At 48.1% G+C, this 25,530-nt stretch overlaps 1 protein-coding gene across 4 annotated transcripts; it reads right to left on the bottom strand.

Moving 5' to 3' along the window:
• Positions 1–5,729: 5,729 nt before the first annotated feature.
• On the bottom strand, positions 5,730–25,530 carry FLCN (folliculin). 4 transcript variants are annotated; one of them, XM_037068774.1, is made up of 12 exons: positions 25,261–25,530; positions 19,305–19,570; positions 18,276–18,422; positions 17,012–17,233; positions 15,939–16,099; positions 14,420–14,511; positions 12,617–12,804; positions 10,706–10,819; positions 9,619–9,742; positions 8,230–8,361; positions 8,024–8,129; positions 5,730–6,920 (listed from the first exon to the last, which is right to left on the bottom strand). In XM_037068774.1, exons 2-12 carry the CDS (start codon positions 19,545–19,547, stop codon positions 6,719–6,721), a joined length of 1,731 nt encoding a protein of 576 aa, XP_036924669.1. In that variant the 5' UTR covers positions 19,548–19,570; positions 25,261–25,530; the 3' UTR covers positions 5,730–6,718. The 4 variants fall into 4 exon arrangements, with proteins under 4 accessions (XP_036924669.1, XP_036924670.1, XP_036924666.1 ...); XM_037068775.1 differs by having other exon boundaries at positions 25,427–25,530; XM_037068771.1 differs by having other exon boundaries at positions 25,315–25,395.

The following is a 25,530-nucleotide window of genomic DNA, read 5'->3' as shown; positions in this document are numbered from 1 at the left end:
GCCTTGGTGTGTTCCTTCTTGGATCCAACTTGTTTGGTACTCTCTGAGCTTCCTGGATTTCCTGGAAGTCTATTTCCTTTGCCAGGTTGGGGAAGTTCTCCTTTATTATTTGTTCAAATAAGTTTTCCACCTGTTGCTGTTCCTCTTCCCCTTCTGGTACCCCTATAATTTGGATGTTGGAACATTTAAAGATGTCCTGAAGGTTCCTAAGCCTCTCCTCATTTTTTAAAATTCTTGTTTCTTCATACTTTTCTGTTTAGTCATTTCTTTCTTCCTTCTGGTCCACTCCCTTGATTTGAGTCCCAGTTTCCTTTCCATCACTATTGGTTTCCTGTGCATTTCCCTTCATTTCAATTAGTTTAGCCTTCATATGTTCCTCTAATTTGTGACTAAAATCAACCAGTTCTGTGAGCATCCTGATCACCAGTATTTTGAACTGTGCATCTGATAGGTTGGCTATTTCTTGGTCACTAAGAGTTATTGGTTCTGGGACTTTGAGTTCTTCTTGAGCCATGATATTTTGGTCTGTTTGTGCCTGTTATGTATGAGGGGCAGAGCCTTAGGTGTTCACCAGGGTGGGGCAACTGAATCTCTGGGTTTTGATGCTGTATGTGGAGGCGGAGTCAGAGAGGGGTAATGGTGGCCCCCTCTACTAGTTCCCGCTGCTGGGGCCTGTGAGGTCTGTCTCACTGCTCACTCCTTCGCCTGGTTTATCTGCGCATGAATGTGTGACCATGGTCAGCCTGCCGCCTTGTGCCCTCACTGAGTCTGCCCGTTGTAACCCCACACCTGGGATCTGCCAACCACCACCCATGCACCTGGGTCAGTCTGGCCAAGTTTTCTTGCGCGACCCTGCTCGAACCCAGCTCCGGCAGTCACTGGCTCCGCCCATCTTACCAGTCTGGCTGAAAGGTTCATTGTTGTTGGACTTCTGTATAGTTCAATTTTCTGTGTTTCGGTTGCCTTTTGTTACTAAAACTTTGTTGTCTTTAAACCTGGTTGTGCGAGGAGACGCAGTGTTTCCACCTATGCCTCTATCTTGGCTGGAAGTTCTTTGATTTCTTATTTTAGTAGTCTTCTTTTGTTTAGTCCATCTAGCTAAAAGTTTTTCAATGTTTTTCATATTTTTGAAGTACCAACTTTGGGTTCGATTTTTGTCCTTTGTATTTCTATTCTGCAGTTTGTTTATTTCTGCTCTAATAATTTTAAATCTGTGGGCCCGAGTGAAGGCAAAATTACAGGAAACAAATAGCTTGCTCTTTCCATCATTCATGTTTCAGCTTCCCTGTGAGAGGAGTTGCCTTCCCTCACCTTCCAATCCAATATTCCACTACTCTTGCTCACCACTCTGTTTTGGTCTACTCACAGTAAATATTTTCACTTAAGTTGTTTATTTTTCATTTTCTTCATAAGATGGTAAATTTCAAGAAGTCAGAGAACTGTATTTCTAACCCCTAGAATAATACCTAACATACCACAGGCTCTTGATAACATTGTAGAGTGGAGGAATTAAATCGACAAGAAACAAGAAAGGAGAGAAGCAAGACATAAAGAGTGGTCCACATAAAAAACAAACAAACTCAGAGATACAGAATAAAGCATTGTCTCATATGTCACCCATGGCACCAATCCCTCTGCTGTCCCAGGAATCATTCCCTACCAGAAAGTTCAAAAAGAACATTTAGAAAGGACTTGCCATCACGTAGTGTACATATTGCAAAAGCATGCCAGATTAAAAGCCAGACTATCCATTGCATTTTATGTGTATTGCTGTTTCAACTGAAAAAAAATGCATGCATATTTTAATAGAGAGCTTACTCAAACAATGGCTTTCAACATAAAATGCTAGTCTTTTCAATCTGCTGTAATTTTTATTATTTTCTCTATTCTGCCAGCTTTGAGTCTGCTCTGTTATTTGTTTTCTAATTCCTTAGGTTGCAAAGTTAGATTGTTGGTTTGAGATTTTTAATTTTAATATTTTTTTTAGAGAGAGGAGGAGGAAGAAAGAGAGAGAAACATCAATGTGTGGTTGCCTCCTGAGTGCCCCCTACTGTGAGCTGGCCCAATACCCAGGCATATGCCCTGACTGGGAATAGGACTGGAGACCCTTCGGTTCACAGACCAGCACTCAATCCACTGAGTCACACCAGCCAGGGCAAGATTTTTTTAATGTAAGCAAGTATATGTATAAGAATAAATTTTCCCTCAGCTCTGCTTTCACTGTGTCCCATAGTTTTGGTTTGTTATGTTTTCATTCTCAGTTATCTCTTAAATATTTTTTCATTTCCCTGATTTTTTCATAAAGAATGAGCTATGTCATTTGTATAAGTTTGTGAATTTTCCAAGTTTTGTCAGAGAAGGTACTTCGTGTATCTGTTTTCAAAGCTACTGAGATTTAATTTGAGGCCTAATATATGGTCTAACCTGAAGTGTCTTGTGTATACTTGAGAAGAATGTGTGTTCTGTTGCTGTTGGACGGAGTGTTCTGTATCTGTTCGATCTGTTCTGTTCGTTTTAAGCACCCCATTTCCTTACTTATCTTCTGTCTTCCTGCTCTACCCTTTGTTGTGAGTGGAGCATTGACGTGTTCAACTATTATTGTAGAACAATTTCTCTTCCATTTCTGTGTTTTTGCTTCATATATTATTGTCTGTCATTAGGTGCATATATGTTCATAATTGTATCTTGTTGCTGTATTAGGTCCTTCTCCCTCGCAACCTTTCTTAATTTAAAGTCTATTTTATCTGATATTAGTACAGCCACTCCTGGTCTCTTTTGGTGACTATTTGTGAGGAACATCTTTGCCTATCTTTTCACTTTCAACCTGTTTGTGCCTTTGGATATCAAGTGAGTCTCTCATAGATGACATTTTGTTGGATATTGTGTTTTTATCCATTATCCCTGTCTTTTGATTGAAGAGTTTAATCCATTTACATCTAAAGTAATCACTGATAAAGAGGGACTGACTTCTAGCCCTGGCTGGTGTAGCTCAGTGGATTGAGCGCAGGCCTACGAACCAGATGATCGCGGTTCGATTCCCAGTCAGGGCACATGCTTGGGTTGCAGGCCAGTTTCCGGCAGGGGCCAGTTCCCTGCAGGGAATGCACGAGAAGCAACCATACATTGATGTTTCCTTCCTCTCTCCTTCCCTTCCCCTCTAAAGATAAATAAATAAAATATTAAAAAAAATAAAAAAGAGGGACTGACTTCGGTCATGAGTTTTGTTCTCTATATGCCATATAGCTTTCTGGTCACTCATTTTATGCACTTCTCTGTCAATTTTTTATAGTAAAATGTTTTAATTTCTTTCCTTTTGTCTATATTCTATAACTATTTTCTTTATGATTACATAAAAATTACATTTAATATCCTAAGTTTATAATACCTAATTTCAATTTATAGCAGCTTAACTTCAGGAACAAGAATATTGCAGCCCCACCCCCACACTTTTTGGTTGATGTCACCAATTTACATCTTCCTAGTTTGCCCACAGATATAAACTAATTCTTCTAAATGAATTAGTCTCCCAAATTACACAGAAAACAAGATTTGTAGTTACAAATCAAAATTATAGTAATACCCCACACAAGCTTTACATTAAAATTTTTTACATTTTTTAAATTATAGGAAACAAAAGGTAGTTACAAACTATTCTCACGATACTAGCGTACATAATGGCTCACAAATTTACCTTTACTGAGATCTTTGTATGTCTGTGTGGCTTCGAGGCACTGTCTGGTGTCCTTTTACTGCATCTTGCAGGACTCCCTTGAGCATTTCTTGTAGGACAGCTTTGCTGGTCATGAATGATATATCTCAGCTTTTATCTGGAAATGTCTTAACTTCTCCCTCACTTTTAAGGACAGTTTTGCTGGATATAGATTCTTGGTTTACTTTTTTTTCCCTTAACACTTTGAACTAGTCCAGCCTTCTGGTTTCCAATGTTTCTGATGAGAAACCTGAAGATAATCTTTTGAGAATTCCCTGTATATAATGATTCACCTCTTGTTGCTTTCTTTTGAAAGTTTGATTATAATGTTCTTGGTCTTTTGAAATCTTACTTGGGAGTTTGTTGAGCTTCTTTTATGTTTAGATTTACTTTTTTCATCAAATTTTAGAAGCTGTCAGCCATTTCTTTAAATATTCTCTTCCCCTCTCCTCTTTCTGGGACTCCCATGATATTTGTATTGGTCTATTTGATGTTCCCTAGGACTTGCAGGCTGTTCACTTTTCTTCAGTCTTTTTTCTTTCTGTTCCTGTCTCAAACATTATTATTTTATTTTCAAGTTCTGTGATTCTTTCTTATGAGTGCTCAAATATGCCTTTAACTCCCTATAGTAAGTTTCTTTTTTTCATTGTAGTTTTCAGATTTGGAATTTCTTCTTGGTTTATTTTTAGGGTTTCTGTCTTCCAATATTTTCACTTGGTTCACACATCATTTTTAAAATTTTCTCCACATTTTCATTTTGTTTACACATCTTCTTTTTTTTTACTCTTGTTCAAGTACAGTTTTCTTTCTTGTATTCCCAGCCCTGCCCTCCCCCAGTGCTCCCCACCTCCCTCCCATCTCTGCCCCCTACCTTAGTTATTGTCCACGTGTCCTTTATACTTGTTCATGTGAGTACTTCCCCTTTTACCCTGTGATTCTCTCCCCTCTCCCCTCTAGACCGTCAGCACGTTCTGTGTTTCAGTGTCTTTGGTTACATTTTGCTTGCTTGTTTTGTTGTTTAGATTCCTGTTAAAGGTGATATCATTTGGTATTTGTCTTTCACTGCCTGGCTTATTTCGCTCAGCATAATGCTTTCCAGTTCCATCCATGATGTTGCAAAGGGTAGGAGCTCCTTATTCCTTTCTGCAGCATAGAATACACATCATCTTCTTGATTTTCTCCATTGTCCTTCAGTGCTTAGAGCTTAACACAGTTGCTTTAGTCATTATTACTATTTTTGCCATTAAAACCTTTTCAGGGACAGATCCTGTTGAATTTTTTTTTCCTTTGAATTGACCATATGTTCCTATCTCTTTGTATGCCTTGAGATTGTTTTTGAACATTGGATATTTAAATCTAATAATGTGTTAACTCCCAAAATCAGATACTTCTCCCTGCCCCCCAAGTTTTGTTTTTATTTATTTATTTTTATAGTTGTTGGCTACAAATAGGCCTCAATGTGAACACATTTTTCTCGGGTCTTTTCTTAGCTTTTCCATGGGTATGACGCCACTTTCTAATTTTCCCCACATATGCAGTTGCTTTTTTGAATGTTGGTCTTTCATACCTGGCTCCTGAAAGGAGAAAATAAAACAGTGAAGTGGGTGGGAGAGGGCACCAGCCCATTAAGGCTTTTGGCAGTCACTTCAGCTGGAGGAGGGGCTTGTAATAAGGGGAGAGGCGCCGCATGGCTGCCAACCTCTTTGCACCTTTGTGATCAGAAGTAGCAATCAGTCATTGGTGCACAGACCCTTAACAGGTAGGTCAGGGTCCTTTGTACCCACCCTAGCACCCATACGCTGTGTGCACACTGCTGTGGGAACAGGCAAACACCGCCTGCCATGTGGCTGTGGCTGTGGCTGGGGGTTGGGTGGCTGTGGCTGTGCCATGGGCTGAAATTAACCAAAATGAACCACAGTTTACCAGTCTTTACTTATATCATTACTGGTGTTATTTTATCCATATTTTCTGTGATTGGTCCCAAGTAAACTTTAGTTACCAAACCAATGAAATCCAGTCGTTAACATTTTATAAAAATACATCTTTATTGTTTTGGTGTTCTTCCATGATACAGACATCAAGTCATATAAATTCAGTCTTCATGTTAACTATATATTAAACAAAAAACTAAACAAATCAGCAAAACTGCTACAAAATCCCTCTAAACCATGAACCCTCATCAAAAATGCACACTGAGATAATGGAACTATTTTATCTTAAATCATTATGCTCTGAAAATTAACTGCAGGCAAGTGTGAATGTTTAAAGAAGCAACAAAGAACAATGTGTTGCGGAACAAAAGTATGAGGGGGTTTCTAAACTGCACACACAGTGAGCCGAGCCAGCCAAACAGCCCCACTGAACAGTGTGATTTTAAAGTTACTCAGGAAAGCATGGCCAGAGACTTGGTGGTCACATGACTTTGGGACACACATTCCAGAGGGTCCAACAATGAAAAATACATCCATCCTCTTCACTCCAAAGAGCCTTTCCCAGAGCCATAACTCAACACCAGGTTACTAAAGTGACTAAGGGTCAGCATGTGTCTTGGAAATCTACAACTGTAGCAATACATACATCCGTGCATATAAAGCCTAGAAAAACTCTTGCTAAATTTCAGAATAGAAAGTTTTGAATGTTAACTTCAAGACAGGGTACCATTTTGTAACAAAATTTTCCCTATAAATTTTGATATCTAAGTCCTTGAGAGACTCGAGACACATAATTTCCTTCATCTTGCCTCACAGGGGTGCACCGGTGCAGGGACTCGTTTCTTGCACAGGTCCCCCCGTGTCCTCTTCAGGCTGGAGCAATTGGAGCAGCTCGTGGGATGGCCCCAAGAACTACGCCAGGCCCAAACACCTCTCACAGGCAGGATTCAGCCCCAACAGTTTCATTCCTTGCTCAGAAACAGCCCCATGCCAGCAGTCCGGAAATGGGAGCACAGTGGCAAGGGCAGCCATCCCCGTGTCCCAGAAGCACATCCCGATGCTGACTTCCACGGCAGAGTCAATTACGAGGCTCTGAGGCCATGGGACTACGGACTGTGGACATGAGGTGTGACTTGTAGGTTTTGCTCAGGCCTGTCATCCAGAATTTGAGCAGCTTGACATTGTCCTCCTCGGATGCTCCAAGGATACTCAGGAGCTTCTGGGTGTCCTCTTTGGGTCGACTGTCCACCTTAGTGAATTTAAAAAGGACCTTCACTTTGCTGTAGAAAACCAAACACAACACTCAGACACCACAGCACAGTCACCAGAGTTCTGTTCCTGGGGCCCAAGTGGCTTCAAAGCCAACTGCAGCCCCACAAGTGGGACCGGAATTCAAGCACCAGGAAAAGACAGTGCATCGGGCAGTGGCCCACTCCTGCACGCCTAGCGGTCTCTAACTGTCAGTGGTTACTGTCCTAGGTAATGTGGCTGGTGCATCAAAACGGGGAAAAAAGACAAAAGAAAAAAATTTTCCTTAAATCCACGAAAGGACTTGGTTGATCCTAAGCTTCTCTGTATTATCGGAAATCAGGACTATATTTTGACTAATTAAATTACTAAAAATTACCCCCCAAAACAATTACTTAAGAAGGCAGGAGAAAATAAAGTAATTTGCTTCAGTAAAACAGGAAAATCTATTAACTGACTTTCAAATTTTAAAGTTCGTTAAGCAGCTTCCCTTGGAGGCACGTGTCACCCCCATCTCATGGGGGNTCGGGCAGTGGCCCACTCCTGCACGCCTAGCGGTCTCTAACTGTCAGTGGTTACTGTCCTAGGTAATGTGGCTGGTGCATCAAAACGGGGAAAAAAGACAAAAGAAAAAAATTTTCCTTAAATCCACGAAAGGACTTGGTTGATCCTAAGCTTCTCTGTATTATCGGAAATCAGGACTATATTTTGACTAATTAAATTACTAAAAATTACCCCCCAAAACAATTATTACTTAAGAAGGCAGGAGGAAATAAAGTAATTTGCTTCAGTAAAACAGGAAAATCTATTATCTGACTTTCAAATTTTAAAGTTCGTTAAGCAGCTTCCCTCGGAGGCACGTGTCACCCCCATCTCATGGGGGAGCAGCCTGAGGCTTGGGGACACTAGGACATTTGCTCAGTGTCACCCAGCTACTACATTAAGTGGTGGAGTGGGTATTTGAACTCACGCTCTTAACCTCTACTCTGAACTACCTCTCCTGGCAGCCACGACCTCACCTCTTTCCCTGGAAACAGGTCCTGGTTTTCCTCAGCAGACCCACTGCCGGCAATGGTCCAGCCCTCCCCAGGAACAGACACCAAAGACTCTAGGGGTCCAGATGGGTTGCACTTACTTCATCCACTCTTCCTTGAGGCAAATGAGGCACTGGTCAACCACGTCCACAGACAGATTCTGGTTGGTCAAAGCAGCTTCTATCTTGTTCAAAATGGTTGGGCCAACTGGGAATAGGGTGGGGGGAAGTGGGGCGGTCAGCACCAGGGGAGTGCCCTCCTTCCCACCCTTATTCCGGGGGAAGGCAGCCCACTCAGCAGCACCCACCTCTGTCTGCAGCTACAGGACTCCCACTGGTCACCGTGAACTCATACTTGCTGAGAGGCTGGTCATCTTTACAGCCGGCGGGGAGGAGGCTAGAGCGAGCGGCTGCATGGACCTCCACCACGACAGCAAATTCTGCAGCAACACAAAGCACACTGCTCTGCAAATGCACCTCTTACTCCGGTAACAAGCCCCACACTCTGCTGCTACCAGTTATCTCAGATTAACCAGGGAGTCATTCCAGTCTCCTGAGATAACGCTTCACATTTAAAACTTTCTGTGGTTTATTTGTAAACAATTAAGGTTTAACTTTTGCCTTGGTTAGACTAACAATATATTATTTTACAATAACCACTAATTATATACCTTAATTCGCTTAATACTAAACAGCCCTGTGACTACGAGAGAAGCCCTGCTCTTACCCCCACTTTATAGACAGGGAAGCTCATTTTAAAGACTCAGCAGCTCAGTGACTTGCCCGAAGTTACACAGCTGGAAGTGGTGGAATTTCAAGCCCGCACCTGAAACCAGGGCTGATGTTCTGAACACCACCCAGAAAAAAAAGGAGCTGCCTCTCAGGCACCCGAGACCTAGTCTGGTGCCAAACAGAGAGGAAGCGTAGGGCTGCCAAGTGCCAAATGCTCTGCCAACAGACCTCCCAGCTGCCTGGGGGCGCAGTGACCGCCCCCCAAGCATGCTCAGAGAAGCCCTGACTACTCTGAGAAGCTCGGTGTGCACCCGGGTTAGCTCCTGAACTTCCCAAACCAAAAGGGATGCTGATTAGCTTGTTGTGTGCCTACAGGAGAAAGCAGGTCGGCACTGCTGAGGGCGGAGCCAAGCCCGACTCTACTCACGGATGTGAAGGATGTATTTAAGGCATAAAAATACATTTGAGATCATGCTCCCAGAATATGTCATCAGTTTGGGCTCAAATAAACCCTTACTTACAAAAGGTATATCAAAAGAAGAAAAAACTTGGAAAGGACGAGGAAGTAGGGCCGAATAGTGAAAGAGCAAGGGAAGACCAGGAGACCTCAAAGGATGACGAAGGCATGCTGTCACTGCCCAGCACACCTCCGACCCCCAAAGGCTCCTGACTCACTCCCGCCAGGACAGCACTGTGACCCTCTGACATCCACGGAGGCTGTTCCCGCTGCCAGGGTTGCGACGGTGGTCTGCCCCCAATGGAGAACCAAGCCCTGGGTTGACTAGCCCCACCCTCACCCATGTTAAAGACAGAAAACAGAGGCCCAATAGTGTTGGAAAAGCTGGTCCTACAACGTGGGTCCTCCCGCTTCTGAGGCTGGCAGGCAACACCCTGGGGTGCACAGCGAGGATCCGGCCCACCTCCATGGAGGCGCAGGGACCAGACCAGACAGGACAGGCACGCACCTGAGGCGAGCACGTGGGCAGGCACCTGCACGTGCAGGCCGAGCCCCAGGAAGTTGCACCGGTAGGCCTCCTCATACTGGCTGCTGTAAGGCACGGCCCGGACACAGCCCACTGGCAGCATGGTCTATAAAGGACAGAGTTGACTCAGGACCAGTGCCTGCTGGAACACCCCCAGCCCTGCCCGTTTCCATCGTCCACACGCCACAGACCCTCTGCAGCTCAACCCAAATCCTCCCTCTTCCCAGAAGGTGCTCCTGGTCACTCCGCCCCTCTACGGTGTGTCCTGGCCACTAGCCCTACGTGACTCGTGCTGCCCTTCATGTCATGATATTAATTCTTATGCACTTCTTTTATTTCTCAGATGTTTCTGTCTTCCGTAATCCAACAAAGAGATTGTAAGTTTTCTGAGAGACTGTGTCATAGCCATTTTGTACTCTCCAAGTCCTAGGCAGGTGGCAGGTCCTCCCATGCTTTCTGATGACTTAAGTATGTCAGAGCCAAACTCAGGCCCTGACACCTGGCACTGCTCTGGGACAGAAAGTAGGCTAGGCCACACCCCACACAACCTGCTTCTGGCAGACATGAGCCACCCCTGTGGCTCTGAAAGGGGCTCAGGGGTTGGGAGGGGGAGACAGGGTAATTAGTTTTCAGCCTGAAAACTAATTTTCAGGACAGTACAGATTCTTCCACTGGAGATAAAACCCCTAAATCAGGGTGTCAAACTCTTTTTCACAGGGGCCACATAAGCCTGGAGGTTGCCTTCAAAGGGCCGAATGTAATTTCAGCTCCTTAAGAGTACAGGATAAGTGAAAGCTCAGTGCTGCCACTGGGTAGAAACAAGGTGCTTGGCCGGATAAAACAAGGTGGAGGGCCGGATTTGGCCCACGGGGCTTGTGTTTGCCACCTGTGCCATAAAGGATTGTCATTGCTAATAGTGGGGAAGCACATAGACCTCAGACGCAGGAATGTACCTTGCACTGAGCCACTGATGTCCCCAGGGCCACACCCCAGGTCAGATTAGTTTCAAAGCCCACTATGGACAAACAAGGCCCTACAGTGCAGCACGCAGGAAGAGAGACCCTCCTACCTGAAGCACTTCGAAAGCCGACAGCACCAGGTCGGGGTCTCTGCTTTTCCAGATGACCTGGTTCCCCATGAGAACGTGCCAGGCCAGCATGCGAAAAGACTGGGCACCCAGGACCTGAGGGACAGAGTTCAGTGCTTTCTTCCCACTGGTGTTACCATTTAGAAACCGTCCTTTCGCAGTAACGGGTGGCAGGTCTGGGGAAGCCACCCCTCATCTCAGGCAGGCTTGGTGGCGGGCCCGAGGTCGAAGGGTGGCAGGTAGAAACCCCAGATTCGCACCTAAAAAACCTGATCTTGTACATTTTATGAGACCTTTTCCCAATTTTATTTTCAAAACCTTGAAGCAGAAAAAGTATTAGCTTTTTGCAACAGTTACCTTCGTTCTGCACACACACCTCACTTTCCTGAACCACCTGAAAGTCGGTGGCAGGCATCGTGAGATTTCAGGACCCATGCAGAGAAGGGCTTCTATACAAGCTCAACACACACCACGCCCAGAAAGGCCAAATGGCGCAGTCCGCCCAGCAGCCAGAGAGCCCTTTATGGCTAGTACGCTTTCAACCGAGTGTCACCAAAGAGTCAACGCCTTGTTTGCCTGTCCTCACTCTGCTTCAACCTAGACCAGCCTCTGTCTGCAGCCCCCTTTCACTGAACCCACGACACCAACATTTCTAAGAGGCCAGTCATTGTCTCAGGGCTCATGAACATGGCCACACACACACAATAGGGCTGCGACACTGCCTGTCACCATACGCCAAGGTCTTCGAAGTGCTCCCACCTCCAGGGAAATTCAAGAGTCCTCCTGATTTCCATCCACGCAGGCACACAAGGGGGATTTCAGGCAAACATGTGACTTGGGTGGATGACCATTTTTCACCCAGAAGTCCCACGGGGCACTGGCCATGAAGTCAGTTCTTACTCCATTTTCCAAAACAGAAATAACCATCTTTGGTAAAATTCGTGCTTCTTGTAAAAATAAATACAGAAAAAGTTACACAAAGAGACAACCTGCTGTTGTAATCTAGCAATGCCTTCCTCCTGCTGCGCGTGAGACTTCTGTCTTTGGGGCACAGACAGTCCTGCACTGCCTGCCGATGTTCTAGTCAATGACAGACCACTCGCCCCATGGCAGTGGTCCAACAAAACTGTAACGGAGCTGACAACGTCTTACCACCTAGTGACATCACAGCCATTGAGAAGTAACAGCATTACTCAGGTGTCAGTGGTGACGTTGGTAAACAAACCTACTGCACTGCCACCTGCATAAAAGCACAGCACATACAATCACAGTAGCAGGCCACACCACACCATGTAGGTCTGCACACTCTGTGACGTTCACACGACTATGAAGTCACCTGACAACACATTTCTCAGAACGCATTCCCATCGCTAAGCAGCACATAACTGTAAATACATATGTACCACCCCACACAACGTATTGCATTTCTTTCTTGTGTTTAACGGTAGTCCATGGTTTGAACACATTTACTATGGTTGGACATTCAGGTTGTTTCCAATTACTCATAGCAGCCACCATTCTAAATTTGCAAAGCATCTAGGCTGCATGCAAAAAAAAAAGCTGTTCAGTTCCTTTAAAAGGTTCTAGAACGACAAAATTAGCATACCATCAGAAGCCTACCCACCAGGCCTTTTTTTTTCTTTCTAAGAAAACACCTACATCCTCAAAGAAAAGGCAGCACCAACCCTGCAGCTAAGACACTACAGATGCCCTCTGTTGGCTTCATCCACCCACCAAGGAGGTTTCTCGTTACCCCTCACCAGCTAATCCCTGCTGGGTCTTGAACACAATGGGCCCAAAGGACAAAGTGTGCTGGACACAGATAAGCTAGGAGGTGAGGACTGGACTCTCCTCCTGAGTTTTTGATCGGGGCTCTACCCCTCTACCACCTACCTGTCTCATGTGCCGAAGAGACTTAAACACAGACAGCTTTCGAGGCTGCCAGCTATCACAGTCTGAGAGCAAGGAAGAGTCTGTGGGGCACTTGGTCAGCTCCCGCCCCTCTGCGCCCTCTGGCAAGACAGGGACTCTTTCTTCTTCAGCCTCAGAGTTGTCCCAGCCTTCTGATTCCTCTTCCAAATCTGCAAGACAGACAATAAAGACAGTTATGAAATATGATGTCCCCCAGATTCCTTCATTTCCAGGATGCAACAGTCTCCTTACTTGACCACTTCAGCATAAAACACCTCATGGTTCAACCACCAGATGTCACTGATTCCTGGTTTTGGCCAGCTGGCTATGCCACCTGTTACCCTCAGAGCCCTGGGGTGGGCTGGAGGGTCCAGTCACTGTGTACCCAGCCTGCAGCCATACTCTGCACTGCTAAGCGCACCACTGCAAGACTGTCGGCTGTTCGCTGTGGGTGGGAAACTTCAAGCAAATGGTAAGAACGGCAATAGCTTGTATTTACCAAGCTTCTCTGCAGCCAGGCACTATTATAAGGGCTTCCACACATTATTTCATTTAGTCTTTTCAATGGTCCTAAGGTCAAAACTATCCTCCCCACTTCAAAGATAAGGAAATATCTGTTATTTCCATTAATCTTCCTGGCAATCTTCACAAATGGTGAGACCCACAAGGATGGGGCTACGCCCTTGCACATGGAATGCAGAGTAGCAGAGCAGGATCAGAAGGTAGCTGTGTCCAACTCCCAAGTATATACCTGGCACCTCTCTGACCAGAACACAAACCAAGATGTGACAGTAAGCCCTGCATTTCCATCTCTGCCGAAAGTGCTTCTCCTGACATGCTTGGCTCTCTGCAGGAGAAAATCTCACCCACAGACTATGCTTACCATCTTCCCTACAATAATAAACTGTTCTAGGGACAACCAATGCACAGTAACAAGGTTTTCTCTTCTCTGAACACATTCTGCTCTCGCCAAAACTTGACTCCCTCTTCCCTGATCAGGAGAGCATGTTTGAATGCAAGTGTGTGCAAGTCACCTGACTACCAGAGTAACCTGGAAACAGCTCCAACTTATTAAGAAGGTCAATTACTTGCAAACTGAAGCAGATGAAGCATTATTAGTAACAAATACACACAACACGCACCAGGAGTTGAGACTGAGAACCTAAATCAACAAATACCAAATCATCTCTGAAGGAAAAACACAGCAGGACCAGGACCAGAGGTTTCTGGCTGCTGGGCTCCGCTCCAGAAACCTCTGTGAAGTGATGTAAATACACAGGCCCCTAAGTCCCAGACACGAGGGTCTGACCACAAGCCTGGCAAGGCTGCCCAGGTCCCAGTGAGCTTTGCGAACCATTGTCCTTGATGGAAGCCTTGGGTCCAACTGAAGTAAGTAGAACATTCTATTGTTAAAGGGCAAAGAATCAGAGACTGTCTAGCACTTGGTTAATAATAAAATAGGGAGAAGAAAACCTTCGCAAAAAAAAAAGAAAACCTTCGCAAAGTCAATCTTCTGCACAGCCCAACAGCCCTAACGGTGGATTTTCCCAACCTTCCTGGGATCATAGACTCTTTCATGAGATTGTCCAGGAAAATGAGACAGGAAATCACAATACAAACAACAAGACTAAAGGACAAGCTTTCTGTAGCTGCTGCTCCCAGGCCCCTCCTCCCAGGCCCTGCCATCAGCTGCCCTGGGCCAGTGTGGAGGAGGCCATGGGGCTGGGACAACCCCAAGCAGCCACTGAGGACAGAGAGCTTCCAGCCCAGTCCCTCCCCTCTCACCCGCGAGCTTCTCCATCTGGACCAAGGTGTCCTCGGTGGGCGCCCCCTCTAGGAGCTTCTCAGTCAGCCGGCTGCCGCACGCTTTCAGGAGCCTGAAGAACAAAGCTGTGGTGTGTTCTTGCCAAAATGAAAACTACACCTAAAGCCCTTCAAGCCTCTTGATCTAACTACTAGTTTATAGAAAATAGTGTAAAGAAATGTGCAAAGCAATACCACGATACGATGGCTAAGTCCCAAACAAACCACCCAGGTTTTCCCACAAAAGATGCTGCAAAACCAGGGCTCGGGGTGTGGGAGGAACTATCCCAGACTGAGAGCTTTGGAACAGCCTATGCACTGAGTTCTGATCCAATTCAAAATCAATTCTGAGGCAGAACAGGAAAAGTGAACTGGGACTGAGCTGGATGACATATTGTGTTGGAGATGAGAATGGTTTTATGGCTGAAATGATACAATTAACATTTGCTTTAAAAATCCCCTCAGAGAAAGTGAGAGGGCAGATGAAAAAAACAGTGAAATGCTGGTAATGCTAAAGCTGGATGATGGGGGTGCATATTTCACTGTACTATTTATTCTACTTGGGGCTGTTTTCAGATTTCCCTAAGAAAATTGATTTTTAAAGGACAGAAGAAATGCGTGTCAGGGGGGTGAGGAAACAGACGTTTCTGTCTAGTGTGCAGGTGCTGGGGAGCTGCCCTTGAGGACACAGCCCCGAGGACCCTGGCTCACCAGGAACTTAAATGACAAGACACCAACTTCCCGCTAACACCACTCAGAGATGAGAATCCAGGGGAGCCTTTGGAAGGAGTCTCTCTAGCAATGGAGGAATAAAAACAGCTTTGGCCAGAGGACAAACTGTGGTCGTCTCAAACACGCCCACAAGTTCACTGACGCTCCTCCCTTTAAAGGGTGAAGACTAACCCTTCCCTCCTGTTGAGGCTGGTCCCAGGGACCAGCAGCCTCTCAGCAGCAGCAGGCGCTGGAAATAACGTGTGCCTGTCAAGGCTGGGCCAGGAGACCTTGCAGGTCCCACCTCACCCTCTCTTCCCTCACTCACTCTGAGGGAAGTCAGCTCAGATGCCCACATGGAGAAGAGCCTCTGCCCAGAGCCAGCACCAACTTGCTGGCCATGAGGAAGCTGAACCTTCAGGTAGCGCAGCCCCAGCTGACCCGGAACTCCTCAGAAGCAGAGCCAGACGTGGCCAGCTATGCCACCCTCTACCTCCTGACCCACGGAAGCTGTGTGAGACAAATGCTCGCTGCTGTGTACAAAGAAGGGAGGGGGTCACTGGTCTCAGAATGGGGATGCCATTTTTAAAACATTGCCGGGGAGTGAGTTCTATATAAGTATGCCTGGCACCTACTTGGGGGACAGCTGTACCTAGTTCAGTGCTCATTAAACAAGCACACACCATGGAGGTACCAATGGCTCTTCTCCCCAGACTGGGGCACCATCCAAACAGCCTCCGGTAACTGCTCTTATTCTAACAGTTGCTGAAAGAGCTGAGAATCTCATTACCAAGCAAAGGAGGTATGCAGACACGCCCACAAGTTGTCATCACTTGTCAAGGAGGTCAGTGAGCGGGCAGCATTACCGTTCCTCTGGTGCAGGAACGGTGTGAAAGCTGTGTTCATCCTCTGGGCTCGCTGTGGACACCCAAACTGCTCGGCTTCAAACACCTGAAATGCACAGGACAGGGGTAGTCCTTGAACAAATCAGCCAAGCAGCCCAGCTTGTTCAGAGCCACCTTTAAGGTGCCACTCCTGAAGACTGCCCCACTCTGCTTCTTTGATGCAGAGTACAGAAAATACAGCCACCAGTCTCCTAACTGCACACAGAATGGTTTGCTTCCCCAGCTGCATTAGAAGACACCTGAGGAGGAGAACTGGCCGAGACATTCTCCTGTACCCCCACCTACCAAGACCCACTGAGCACTGGGTAGATGCTCAGGCGTTGCATGTGTTCAAGGCAGCCATTCTCGTCACTCTCCAAGCATTTCCAGTCCTCCCCCTCCTGCACACGTGGAGGCATTCGCGACTCATAGGCGTGCAGGGGTGTGTGACCAGAGCCCCCTACTCCCTCTAGCGGAGAAGGAGCACCATTCAACATGGCTGCCACTGCACTTGCAGAGACCCTACAATGAGCAGATTTCCCACATCCCAGCAACAGACAAGAAACATGAACAAGAAAAAACTGGGGCTTGAGGGCACACACTGTCTGTGAGAAGTGTGCTGGGTCACTAAGGCCAACCTCTGCAGGAGGTCTGCTGCCTGTCCTGGGTTGCCACACGGAAGCTGGACAGGGAGGCCAGCTGCACAATCAGTGAGCAAGCTTTTGGAATGGAGGGCAGAGGAAGCAAAGGCAGCGGGGATGAAACCACAGTGTCTGACTGCAGCAAGGACATGAGGGCTGAACAACACTCTAGAGAGACCAGTAAAGCAGCAGGAAGCTGGCAGACCACCAGGTGTATGGCCACACCCCCGACTCTGAAGCCAGGAGTCGAGAGTGTAGACAGAGCGGCAGCCATGGGGCCGCCCGCCTGCACGCTGCTCCGGCCCACTGGCACCCGCTGCCCCAGTTGCAGGCGTCACCTTCAGAGCCTTGCCCTGGAGCTCATCGATGATCCCTCGGATTTTCCCAAGCAGAAAGGGCCAGGAGTTGATGAGGTAGATCCGGTCCATCATGATGGCAATGATGCTGTACCAGCGCTGGAAGCCCCGGGCCAGGCTGTCTTTGATGAAGAAGGTGTGGCTGAACACGAATCCATGCTGCTCGTCCCCAAAGAAGATAGGGCCTTCTCGACCAGGGCAAACCTGGGACAGAAGCACACCCCTCCAGGACACTGTCCTCTCCTTGCTTTCATAATGCACAATCAAATCCTCCTGCTTGGCACATCCTTTCTGCCCTTATAAGCCACTGTTAATTATACGGTGAGTGGAAGGACAGGGTTGAGAGAGGAAAATTTTGCTTTCATCACCTCCTGGGATCAAACTTCTAAATATTAACATTTGTTATCATGAAATGCAAGGGCCATTAAAGTAGGTTCATTACTTTTTTCTACCTTGAGCCACAGTAACTCCTATATAAATGACAAGTCTATCCCAGACTCCAGTTTGGCAGCATAGCTCACCTGCAATACCCTGGAACACTGGCAGGTGAAAAGGGCCACTGCAGAGTCCATGTAATACAACCTCACTCTTTATTTGCAGGAGAGAATCCAGGGCTCTCAGAACAGTCATCCCCACTTGACGCACAATTCTGTCAGACATGACTGCCTGATGCTAGCAAATTAGCGGCAGGACACCAAGAGGAGGGGACAGCTGAAGACAACTGCACAGTGACCATGCCAGTGAGACCCAGGAGTGAGGGAGCTCAGTGTATCTGACCAAGTGGGTGTGGCAGTAACTGGATTTTTTATCTGTTACTGGATTAGTAACAGATAAAAAAACAGAAACTAAGCGTCAAACTCAACAGCAGCCATGTGGTGTAGAAAGAAATGGATTCCCTCCTCAGTAGAGTCTGAGGACACATGATGACTGAGCAAATAAAAATGGTGCTGTTTGATAGAGTAAACAACATATCCTAGAAATAGTTCATGTCTCAGAAATATATCCATGAAGAATCAACAAATAAAAGTTTCGCATTTAAGATGGTAAGCTAGCAACCATGTAGAACACTCGCGTGCAGGATGACGCATTTTGGAGCTCTGAGGACAGAGGCTGCCCCGTGCCCTACGCAACAGGGCTGCTTTCTGCCTCCTCTCCGCAGCTGGCACCGAGACTGGTCAGGGAGCCCTGGCAAGTAGGAGGTCCCCAAGGAGACAGCGGCCTCCATTTCCACATCACAGGTGCTCACCTCACAGCTCAGGCTCCGCACACAAGCCTGGCGGACGATGCTGAAGAGCTGGGGGTGGCTGGGGTGCTGGTGACTGACATATTTAATTGAAGTCTCTTTATCATGGCTGATGTACCCAGGGTGCCCCACAGCAAGTGATCGGCAGCCCTGCTCATGACAAGGAGAAGAAAAGCAGTTAGTCCGGAAGCAGGAAGCACACCTTCTAACTCACAAACCACCATCTGTTTTCCTATAACAATAACTGGCATATAGAGTTATACTCACCTGAGGGCTTCCTGACTAGGAGAAGCAGGAGGCAAAGGCCACACAGGTTTCCGCAGGGTCTGAATAACAGACCTAAGCAACTGAGAACCTGTGTAGCAGGTGTTATAAAAAGCTCTGCACACATTATCTCATTTAATCCAAAGCACAGCCTTGAGATAATTAGTGAGAATCCCCATCATACAGAAGGCAAAACTGAGGCTCACAGCTGCCAAGGGGCCCACACAGAGCTCTGGGGTCTCGGGAGAAGGCCGCAGACATCAGCGTGGCATGTACACAGACCCAACACTACCTCTGACTTCAAGCTCCAACCCAGGTCCCTCACAGAAGGAAGTGGCCTGGTGAGAGAACCCAGACCCCATTTCCCCCGAGCTGATGAAGCAGCACAAAGCGGAAACCCAGGACCCCACAAGGAGGAAACACCTGAGAACACCAGGTGGAGAGAAGCAAGCCCGGGATGGGCTGCTGTGTGAACACGAGCGTGTACAGGGCAGGGCTGAAAGGCACCTATGACGGTGGTGGCAGCAGTGTGCTGGCACAGAGTGGCCTAGAAAAGCAAAAGCTGAGAAAAAGGGAAAGAACTAAGGCGGATGCAGAAGGAAGCAAAGTTATTCCATGAAGAATGGCTGCACACATCCCCTGAAAACCACACCTCTGTGAGGTCCCATCCACTATACCCTGGGACCTGTTTACTGCCAGGTCCCCAACATAGCACAAGTACAAGCCCCTGTAGAGAAAGAAATGACCCAAACACTCCAAGACACTTGCCTCGCACATGTCTGACTTTTTGGGTCCTGGGCTGCTGGACTCTGCGCTGGCCCCTTCGGCTGGGCTGGGAGTGCAGGTCCCACTGCTCATCTGAATGCCGCCTTCCTCCTCTTCCACTTGTTCACCCTGGCCATGGCTGTCCCCTGCCCCTTTCGGAAGCGGGGCATGCAGAACCTCAGTGCAGAAGAGAGTGCGGGGGCCATGGAGCTCACAGAAGTGACAGAGAGCGACAATGGCGTTCATGGTGCCTCGGAGACAGCAAAAGCCTGTTTGGGGGGAGGAAGGGAAACGCCGTCAGCCAGCCTGTGTGTGTCCCACCCAGCACCGTAGCAGCTCTGGAGCACAGGGCCTGGGTGGCTGCTTTGTGCCACAACGCAACAGGTGCAGGGGAAACCAGACAGACAAACAGGTCCCTGCCCATGAATTACAGCAATCAGAGCAGGAAACATGTCACTCCACGATCACAGAGAAAGCCCTTCAGTTTGAACAGTGGGCGGGCTCCAGAGCAGAGAACCACCAAACCCCCTAGGAGGGCAGCGTTGGGAATGAAAGGGCAGAGTCCATGGAGAGGCAGGGTGTGGCTTCAGATAGGTTTCTCAGACAGGGAGTGAAAGGGAGCCATGGGCGCTGCAAAGCACAGCTCAGGGTCTGGATGTCGGCGGAACTGGGGGAACAAGGGCAGAAAACTTGGAAGGAGGGGACTTTCCAGGCCATGGTAAGACTTTGAATTTTTTTTTCAGGGATTGCAGAGCCTTTGATGGGTTCTGACAAGAAACATAATAAATAGAATCTTATTTTAAAAGGGTCATTTTGGCCGCTGTGCAGAAAACAGACTTCTGGAGCCAGGGGGGACCCAGGGAAACTAGCCACTGTCTCCCACTCATTCATGGAGAACAGGTGGCCCGGGTCAGGGTGAGCAGTGAGGCGGAAAGGAGCAGTCTGACATGACTGTCCCTCCACTGACTGCTCACGGGCGGGATGTAGAGCGTGAAGAAGGGAGCAAAGTCACCTAGACCAACAAGAAAGGAAGAGAGAGGACTGGAGGAGTGTGCAAGGAGGAGGCCCATAGTTGACACCTGATAAGCGTCCAAGTGCAGAGCTAGAAGAGCAGTGGGAACACGGGGGCAGAGCCCGGCAGGTCAGTCAGTGCTGGGTGAGGACAAGAGCGCTGCAATGGAGCCTGGGTCCCCCCAGAGCTGAGAGATGAACGGGAGGAAAAGCTGCACAGGGTGACAGGTAATGGCAGGCAGTAAAGCAAACTCCAGTGTTACCCCCGAGACCAAGTGAGCAAAATGGGGATGATGAGAGAAGCAGAGTCCTGGCGGCGGCCATGGTGGGTGGGACCCAGCACAGCAGCTGAGAGCGAGGGAGGGAGAGCAGTTGGTGCACGTGCAGACACAAGTGTCCTCTGGCTGGGAAAAGTCAGGCAAGGCTTCTGCGGGAGGAGCATGTCCACTGGGCAGACAGGCAAGAGGAGTCTAGAAACAAGAACACAGGAGCAAAGAAATGGAGGAGGGGCAGTTCCAGCTCAGCTTACGTGACATGTGTCACATGGGAGGGCCTGGAAGCCAGGCTACAGAGGGTATACATAGTCCCCAGTCCCACACTGTCCAACACCGCAGCCATGAGCACATGTGGCAACTCATTTAAATTAATTAAATTGAAAAGCCCTATTCCTCAGTGTGACTGACCACACTTTAAGTGTGCACTAGCCATAATGGGCTCATGCCATCATTTTAAAGGGACAGTGCAGATCATGTAACAGTCCCATCATCAATTTTATTAGATAGCATTGCTCAAAACAGATGAGAAACTCTCTTCTCTTTAGGGACCCCATCCCCCACGACAAGGCCAAGGAAGGTCAGACACCCTCTGCCCTCATTTCCCAGCAGGCAGGAAGGCACAGACCTGGTCAGGCAGAGGTGCTGGCCAGGGACACTGAACCTAGAAGAAGGCGAAGCAGCAGTGTGAACATACACTGTGGGGGTAGGAAGTCCCCAGGAAAGTGTATCCTGGGGGACAGCCTGCTCAACAGCCCCACGGAGGGGTATCCCTGCTCAGAGCCCACTTTCTGGCCTGCCTACTAACTCCACCACCCGCCTGACATCAGCTGACATGGGTGGCCACAGCCATTGTCCCTGTCCTTGAGGCAGGGGCTGGAGCTCAGGTGGCTGCCGTGGGAACATCAGCTAGTCTAACAGGAAGTCATGCCTGGAGATCAGACACAGGGACATGAGGGGCGGCTAGGAGAATGCAGCGTTCCCAGGGGAGTGGCAGAGGACATAGGATTTAAGAGACAGGAGGAAGGCCTTGAGGACTTACTGGTCTGTGCTACCAGAGAGGCTGGAGACAAAGGTCCTGAGCACTCCCCACAGCCTTTCGCTACTCACCATTCGGCTTCCCCTTGTGTGTCTGCTGCTAGGAGTGGCACCCCCGATCAGCCCACCCAAAAAAGCGGCTCACCTCTCACATCCAGCCTTGTCACTCTCTCCCCTCCCCGACTTTATTTTACTTCAACAAACATTCCCCAAGTGGAGCAGATTTCTCTTGTCCACAGTTGCCCAGCCCATGGCAGGCACCCACTTTACAGGTTCTGGGTGAGTGATTTAAAAGCTGCACAGAAATAACAGCTCTAGCCACAGAAAGTGGGGAGCTCACCAAGGGTACCCACGAGCACAACCACAGGGGACCCAGATAGGCAAATTCAAATAAAGAGTCCACATAGCTCACTACAGTTAAGTCAAGGAAAGTGGTTTAAAAATTCACTTTTTAAACTGTGGCCCTGACTGGTATAGCTCAGTAGGTCAGACGTGGCCCCACAAAGTGAAGGGTTGTCAGTTTGATTCCTGGTCAGGGCACTTGACTGGGGTATGGGCCAGGTCCCCAGTCAGGGTGCACAAGAGGCAACCAATTGATGCTTCTCTCCCTCTTTCTTGCCCCTTCCCCTCCATAAATCAACCAATCAATCAATCAATCTCTAAAAATCCATTGAGGAAGAGGGGCTGAGGCCACCACTGATGGAGAAAGAAGTTTAGGGACCCAAGCTAAAGGTATAGATGTTGACCCTGGTAAAGGCCACACCTTCCCTTGAGGCACAGCAGAGAAATAAAGTTTCCTCTCTCAGGACATCCACACAAAGCAGCACCCTCGGCCAAGGTTCATGCCATCTGAAGAGCACCAACATGAACTTCTACACTGGGTTGGCCAAGGTCTGTAACATTTTTTCCAGTTTGGTGGCTCTAGTAGCAACTTTAATTTCTAGTAGTCTTTAACTTCATTAGAAACAATTTTGTTAGACTGTATTGTGACAGTTATCTCAGTATGCATGTTAAAAAACCTATCAAAACTGGTGAATTTTTGTGCAGCCATTTTAATATTGAAGTTGGAAGAAGATATGTAACATTTTTAGTGCATTATGCTTTCTTGTTTCAAGAAAAGTAAAAACATAACTGAAACCAAAAAAAAAAAGATTTACACAGTGTAGGAAGAAGGTGCTGTGACTGATCAAACCTGTCAAAAGTGGTTTGCGAAGGTTCTTGGCACTGTGACATCTTGGCCAAACGACCCTTTGCTGTGCGGCTGTCTTGTGCATTGGAAGGTACTTGGCAGCACCCCTGGCCTCTACGCACTAGAGGCCAATAGGGGGAGACAGTGACACACTCAATCCAAATCAATAAAGTTACTGGTGAAAATGAAAAATGTGTCTTTTATTTTAGGGAAAAAAACCATACAGACTTTTTGTTCAACTCAATATTTGGTAGAATCACATATCCACTGTCCCACCCAGACCTGAGCGTTCCAGGCCACTTCCAAATGAGTATGGTAGGACAATGGCAGTCCCACAGCAGCTAAATCAGAGCTAATTCTAGAGCAATGGACTTTGTGGCATGAAAACAGTTCAAGCAGCTTACAGCCAACCTCAAAGTGGAATACAAGTGAGGAGCTGGGGATCCCAGGGGCTCTGAGCTGCTTCGGAGGCCTCTGCCTTTTGAGCTAATGCTGATAGCAAGCTGACACCTCAAAGTCTTCACTGACATTTACATTTCTACTGCAGTATTCCATAAAGGATCTCTTGAAATATAAATATACTTAAATATCTTTGTAAAATATGAAATGCTAAAGCACAGACCTCATACTAGTTCCTACTCTTAGTGAGAAGGCCAGCAGCCCCTGGAAGGCAGTGAGGTGCCCTAAATAAATTACACTTAGCCTCTAGAGCCACATAGAGATGTTCAGGGTTGGAAAAAAGCCTGTCTCCAGCCCCCACAGGCCATGCAACATCAAGTGTGTTCCTTAGCCTCCCTAGGCACCACCTGAAAGCTGAGGAAAGAGGGTCCAACCCCTCCCTTCTCAGAGTTAACCACCACACGTGCACCAGAGTTCTAGAGAGTGGAGGTAAGCTAGCTCTTCATTCACTCCCCCACATCAATCTCTGCCAGATCTGCTAAGGAAAACAATCTGGTTTGAGTGGGCCTCACAGTTCTTCCTTTCCAACAAGACTTCCAGAGCCAAGGAAGAGGCAGAAATCTCCCCCTGCCCCAGAGGCTGGGTCCTTGTCCACGTCCCTTCCCACAGTGGCTGGGTGGACCTGGACAGTGACCTCCGAATGACCTCCCCACTACTGTGGAGTGCCCTGGACCTGGGTCTACTTTGTCCCCACTCTGTGGTCTTCTCATGGAACCACAGAGAACTGAACATGGCACTAACCATGAACACTTTGCAAATAAGTACAGCATTAAAAGAGCTGTTAACCAGTGGTTGGCATGCAGAACCCCATGCAGCTTCTTGAACTGGTCTCCCACAGGAAAGCCTCAGTAAGTCAGCTGGTGCTAAGTGGAAAGTTCCACAGAGCATTCCTTCCTGGTCAGACCCCACACGGTAACTCTGCTGTTGTATCTCTACAGGTTTCACCTGCATTTCTGTCACAGAGCTCCCTAGTGCTTGACACTGGAAGGGCAACACTGTCATGTGCCATTACTACTCAGTTACTTGATGACAGGGACAGCCTTGAGCCTTTAGTACTTGCTCTGCTGTGACCAGGAGTCCCTCCTGCCACCTGAGTGGACACCGTGGGTGTGCCAGGGGTCCAAGAGCAGGAGAGCCAGTACCTCCTTTCAGCAAGCCCTTCCTTGCCCTCTGCCTTTGTGGCTGCAGAGGACCACCTGGGATGTCAGTCCATGAGGAACCAATTCCTGGGCTAGGGGAAACAGGGATGCGCCTGACCATGACCACCCCACCAGAGGACTATCTTCTAGCCTCAGAGGACACGGATCCGGGCCTGCATGCCCGCAGCCACCAGCACCCCAGAACGCACCTAGGCGCGAGGAAGGACACACACCCTGTCCTGAACACCACAGCCGAGGAAAAGAGCAGAGGGAAGACAAAGAGCGGCCTCAGTGACGCTGAAGGAGACTAAAGCAACGAGGCCGACAGCGCAGACCCTGGGTCATGTTTCTTCTCACCCCTTTAGAACTGCGACTTTCATCAACCTTTCTCATCTCGTGGCACACATACAGTAATTGCCAAAATTCTGCAGCATACCACAGATATATTTTTGGCAATCTAACAAAAATGGGTATAATTTTGATTAATTCACACTGCCGCTACTGCGTGTTGGCTGCTGTCACTTTTTTACTTGGCAATCTAAGGGGGAAAGGTCAGCGCCCCTGCCTAAATAGGCACCGTGTGCACACGGTGGAAAATCGCTGCTTCCGAGTTCTCAGATGTGCCCCACCCTGCCCCGCTGCCCCGCATCTCAAGTCCTGGCATCCCCTTTCCTCTTCGGCCCCCAACCACCTCCTCACTATCTAATCCACTTCGCACCAACCCAGACCTCGGCTGTGCCCCTCAGCTAACCCAAGGCCGTGGTCCTTTCCTCGTCCGACCTCATTCCCCTTCCTCGCCCCGAGCCCACTCCCTTTCTCGGCTGTTCCCCGTAGCCAGGCGCGCTTCCCACCTCCACCGCGCCGCCCCACTGCCCCAGCCGGCCCCCGCCGCACCTCGGACTCACTGGACAAGCCGAACCTCGCAAAGACCACACACGGCCAGCACCGTCCCAATGGAGGAGCCCAACTCCGGCGGAGGAAGCCCCTAGCCCTACGGCGCTCAGGGCCGCTGCGCACCTGACAGTGCGTCTTCCTGCCGCAGCTTGGTCTGGCCCCTCCTTGAGCCCCTAAGCCTGGAGCCCAGCCTCGCGGAAGCCCGCCGACCCCTGCGAGTCCTGGTT

The sequence above is a fragment of the Sturnira hondurensis genome, unplaced genomic scaffold, assembly GCF_014824575.4.
Source record: "Sturnira hondurensis isolate 20B ecotype Veracruz unplaced genomic scaffold, ASM1482457v3 Scaffold0018097, whole genome shotgun sequence".
Lineage (NCBI taxonomy): Eukaryota > Metazoa > Chordata > Mammalia > Chiroptera > Phyllostomidae > Sturnira > Sturnira hondurensis.
Note: the sequence above shows the minus strand (reverse complement) of the source record. Positions and strands in the feature narration are given on the sequence as shown.

Coding starts and splice junctions, on each gene's coding strand:
- FLCN (XM_037068774.1), bottom strand. CDS start 19,547: ATGAACGCCATTGTCGCTCTCTGTCACTTCTGTGAGCTCCATGGCCCC. Junction 9,743..10,705: donor CGGCTTTCGAAGTGCTTCAG/GTAGGAGGGTCT, acceptor TGTCCTTTATAG/ACCATGCTGCCAGTGGGCTG. Junction 8,130..8,229: donor TCCTGTAGCTGCAGACAGAG/GTGGGTGCTGCT, acceptor CCCTATTCCCAG/TTGGCCCAACCATTTTGAAC.